General features: G+C 34.7%; 1 protein-coding gene across 1 annotated transcript; it reads right to left on the reverse strand.

Moving 5' to 3' along the window:
• Window positions 1–2423: 2423 nt before the first annotated feature.
• Window positions 2424–4929, reverse strand: LOC111562942 (C-C motif chemokine 4-like). The gene is made up of 3 exons (XM_023261753.3): window positions 4617–4929; window positions 2721–2847; window positions 2424–2635 (listed from the first exon to the last, which is right to left on the reverse strand). Exons 1-3 carry the CDS (start codon window positions 4675–4677, stop codon window positions 2530–2532), a joined length of 294 nt encoding a protein of 97 aa, XP_023117521.1. The 5' UTR covers window positions 4678–4929; the 3' UTR covers window positions 2424–2529.
• Between the last annotated feature and the right edge of the window lie 331 nt (window positions 4930–5260).

Below are 5260 nucleotides of genomic sequence, written 5' to 3' on the forward strand. Positions count from 1 at the left end.
TTGAATGTTTTTCGGCACAGTTGAGTGGAAAGCCTCAGGCCTTGTCCACACGTAGCCGGGTATCTCACAAAACAAAGATATTTTTCTACGATTCGGCCTATCATCCACACGAAAATGCAGATTTACGTCATCAAAAACGATTCTTTTTAAAAACTCCGACCAAAGTGAAGATTTGCGAATTCTCCGTTTTATGCGTCTGCATGTGGACATCAGTAACCGGGGTTTTGCGTTTCGAAACGTCACCGCCTGCGACAAAATATGTTCTTACGTCACATATGCGACCTGTGTTTACATTCGGTAACAGTATGGATGCTCTCACAAGGTTTTGGACGCTGTTTCTTGTACAGGCGCTTTTTACTTGCTTGTTTTTACAAGCCCAGATACTGCTCCACATTCAACAACACAGGCGAAGGACGACGTTAAGGACGGTTATTCTCCACCACCTTGCTAGGATTTGGGGAACTACTGCCACCTAAAGGTCCGGCATGCTTATGAATGTGCTGAAAAACGCACTTATGCGGTTAGGTGTGGATGAAGTTTTTATCTAAAAACGAGGTGGTGTGTATGTAAGTTTTTTTCTAGACGGAGGGGGCAGGATATTCGGTTTTACAAAAACCCTGCTATGTGTGGACAAGGCCTCAGTGCTTCATTAGGCTTCCTGGCGTTGTTTTGTGCCTTTTGTGGTTGTTTGCATTTAAATTGAATCATTTTTTAGGGTTGTTTTGCATCACATTTGGTTCATTTTACCTGTTTGTGTGGTCGTTTCGTATCAAATCAGGATTACTTTATGTCTTTTTGTCGTTTGCATTTAATTTTGACTGTTTGGGTTGTTTTGCGTCACATTTTACACATCTTGGGGGATTTATTGTAATTATTTTAGGGTTGTTTGCATCACATTTTGGTAATTTCACTTCTTTTTGTGCTTGTTTTGCATAACATTTAGGTCATTGTACATCTTTTTGTGGTCATTTGCATCAAATTTTGTTTGTTTTTGGGTTGTTTTGCATCATATTTTATGTAATTTTACATCTTTTTTTGATTATTTTGCATCATATTGGGGATGTTTTGTGCCTTTTTGTGGTTGTTTGCATTTAATTTTAATCTTTTTTTGGTCAGGCTGCTGTTGAAAGGCTGACACTGGAGTGTGCCGGTCTTACTGATGAGTCCACAGAAGATGTTCTTCTGGAGAAAGCAGCAACATCTGCCAGTGTCAGTGAAGAGAACTACAACCTGTGGGCTTTGCTGGACATCCATGCGGAGTCTCAGCACCACAGCAGCAGTGCATCTTCCAGCGCTATGGTGGAGATCCAGAGGTCTGCACTGAGTCCTGCTGAAACAGCCGTTGTTTCATTCAGTCATTCATTGCCTTTCTGTCTGTCTCAGATATGTGAAAGAGCAACATCTGGCAAGAGCAGATAATCCCCTGAAGTCCTGGACAGCACATAGGACATTCTATCCTCAACTGGACACTGGCTGGAAGTATCTGTGCATCCCAGCATCATCCGTTTGCTGTGAAAGGATGTTTTCTAAAGCTGGAGAGCCAGAAGAGGAGCACACTGAATATTATTTCTAAACTAACATCTGTGAAGAAACGAACCTTTGTCAGCTTGCATCTGTGAGTAAACATTTCTGATGGATCATACGAGTCCCCAAATGACTGATAAACCATTAGATTTAGAAACATTGAAGTAAAACACTAAAGAAAAAAACAAGAGTTCACCCAAACACCATGATCAGCAGCAACGCAAGAAGGATCTCTTATCCTGTTAAAGACTTTTAGTCCAGTTTCTAAGCAAAGCTTAAAGCTCTAAATGAACCTGAACCAACATTTTTCACTTCATATTCATTCAGTCATTCACATTTATTCTGTAATTTAGTCTGGAATGTGTTTTAGAGTCTGGGTCAGTGTGTCTGCATAGTAGTTTTTGTTTGTTTTACTCCTTTCAACCCTTTGATGCACAACATGGGTCAAAAGACACTCATATTCCATTGAACATGGGTATATTTGACTCTTAAAAGTGACCCATGTTCAATGGAATATGAGTATCTTTTGACCCATGTTGTGCATCAAAGGGTCAACAAAGAACTTAGTTGTACTTCTAAGTGTCTAACAAGCATCATTTATTTTAATGTGTAATAATGATTTAATCAATGTTAAGTATAAATGAACAAAACCCATGAAGGACCATGCAGTCTTTTATTGCTGACATGGGATTGAAACAGTGTCCTGCTCTTGGCTTCAGTTGTCCACCAGATGTCAGTAAAGCCTTGAAGCTTTGGATCTTTTTTGTCACCAAAACTGACATTCTAAGTTGCTATATGTATATTTTTTTACCCAGAAGAACTTTTAATAAATCTATGAGAGAAGCAAAATGCAGAATTGTTTTTTCTGACCCGACTCAACACTTTGCTCAGAAAATACACATAATCAGAAATTAAGATCAATTCTGTTTTTATTAAATACATAAAACAAGTCGTTCAGCCTGTAAAACCAGACGTTCATGTATGACAGGATTAAACAGTAGATGTTCAGTGTCCGCCGCTGCCTTCAGGGGTGTTGATCTTCTGGTACTGGTCCAGAGCCCACTGGAACGTCTGACTGTAGCAGATCTGTCGTCCTCTCACCGTCTGGACTCTGCAGAAACAACATTTATTCAGTTTGTTGACAGAATGATCAGCTTTCTGTGAAGAAGTTCCATTAAAGGCAGCATGAGACTCACATGAAGGCCGGTCTGAGACAGGAGCTGTGGGTCTTGATGACGTTGGACACTCGGTTTGCAGGTAAAGGTCGAGTATAGAAGTTGAAGCAGCAGTTTCCAGGAGCTGTACTGAGCTTCGCCCCATCAACTGTGAGGGAAATAAAGCAGGAAGTCAGAGAGAAGCTGGAATTACACCATGAAACGACCATAAACATGTTAGAATAACCACATAATACCAATAATCAGGATTATTTCTGCAGGAAAATGCAGTTTTTGGTTTCTATTTGCAATATTCGGTAATATTTTATTGCTATTTTACAGGTTTTTTGTTGTTATCGTGGTAAAATCACAAAAAAGTATTAATTTGCATGTTGACTGGAAAGAAAGCAGGCCAAAACTATAAATGTCCACATTAAAAATTTATATTTTTAGTCATTTTTTTTTAGTAAATTATGCTTTTGCAGTGCTTGACTGCAAATTAAAGTAAACCTAAAAATATAAACATTTTATAGATATTTGCTATAATTTCAAAGGACATTTTTGTAGCATAAGGACTGAAAAATGATCAACAATTAACATTTTTACAAATCGTTTATTTACAACATTTAATTTTAAAATTACACTATTTTTACATTTTTTAAACTTAAATAATTAAATTATTATTTAAATACACTATAAATACTATTATTCTATTGGCATTTGCTGATATTTTCAGTTTTACAATTTTCAGGATCTATTAACATTTAACATGTTATTAACATTTGGCATATTCTGCCATTAAAACTAATTTTTTTCATTTTTCGAATTTTTTGTTATTACAATAAAATCATGGGGAAAAAAACAATTAATTATATAATAATAATTATATGTGGCACAAAAGTAGAGATATTTAACGGATTTTTAAGGTTAAAAAAAGCGTGTCCACCTTTAAAATTCAATGATTTACCTTGAATTAAATACTGATTATATTTATTTATTATTATCATTATAATCATAATGATATACTGTTAAATGTTAGTAGTAGTTTAGTTTCTACATATATTTTCACATATATATTTTATATTCTGTCTAAGCTTCACTGTAAAAAATTGAAGTCTTTGAAACTATTAAACAGTTTTTAACTGAAATGTATTTTTTGAATAATTTACTGTTATTTTACAGTTTTTACCTTGTTTTGTTAAATTACAGCTAAAACCGTGTCTGGTAAAATCTCAGAAACAAAAGTATGTTAGCCATTTAACATAAAAAATATGTAAATGTAAAACTTTTTTTTAAACTGGCTAAAACAGTAAATAATGTCCACGATAATTAGTATTTCACATTTGTTTATTCTTGAGTTTTCACAAACATCTAAGGGAAACTTTGCTGGAATTTGTGTACTTAAGATTTTTCTGAAATTTAAATAAAGATATTTTTGAAAACTAACTATAAATGAAAAAACAAACATTAGACATGTAAATTCTCAGTCAGTTCTTTTTTATGTTATTCCTTCTTTGTCTGTATTTTCTTTCAAAAATACAGACAAAGGGGTGAAATAAAACTCCTATTTTTACATTTTTTAACCTGTAATTTTTGAAAAACTTACTGTTATTTCATAGATTTGCCATTCAAAACAAAAATTGTAAATTGTATATTTTGTCATGTAAATTAAAGTGTTAATATGTAAACCTGTTTTGTTTTTTTTGGGTTTTTTTTTTAAAGCTGGCTAAAATATTAAATAATGTCCACAATAATTTGTATTTTACAGTTGATTTTTCTTCAGTTTTTACAAACATTTAAGGGAAACTTGACTTAAATGTATTTTTCTAATGTCAGAATAAAGATATTTTTCATGAAAACACACAGAAAACTGACTATAAATGTAAAGAGAAGTTTAAAAACCCACATTTCCTTCAGATAAATGAGGAAGAAACTCACGCATGGCGTTGCAGCAGCACCAGACTGAGAGCAGCAGCAGAGTCAAACACAAAGTCTTCATGATGCTGAAGGTCAGGAGGAGGATGATGGTCTTCTTCTTCTTCTTGCCCTTTGTCAGCTGTGATGCTAACTGAACCCTGAGTCCATTTATATCCTGTCCATCGTAAGGCCGACACCTCGATGAAATCCCCTCCACCTCCTCACATTTCCACTGCAGACAGACTCTGAGTGACGAGGAGGAAATCCAGCGAAGACTCAACCACAGATGAGCTCAGAGATTAAATCCGTCCCAAACAGAAAGCAGAACGACTTTTTCAGACTTTATCTTGTTTGCATCTCGGTCAGGGGAAAGCAGAAGAACACAAACAACAGAAAAAACACTTATCATTCATATCAAAAATAAGTTTTTGAACTTTCTCACAGAAACGTTTATATTTTGTTATTCAAAAATAAATTCAATTTTACTGTTCAAATACTATTCAAATTTAAATACACTACCAGGCAAAAGTGTGGGCACACCTCACTGAATGATTTTTCTTTATTTTCATGACTATTTACATTGTAAATTCTCATTGAAGGCATCAAAACTATGAATGAACACATATGGAAAGGCATAGTAACCAAAAAAGTGTGAAATAAGTCAA

This window comes from Amphiprion ocellaris, chromosome 3, assembly GCF_022539595.1.
Source record: "Amphiprion ocellaris isolate individual 3 ecotype Okinawa chromosome 3, ASM2253959v1, whole genome shotgun sequence".
In the NCBI taxonomy this organism is placed as follows: domain Eukaryota; kingdom Metazoa; phylum Chordata; class Actinopteri; family Pomacentridae; genus Amphiprion; species Amphiprion ocellaris.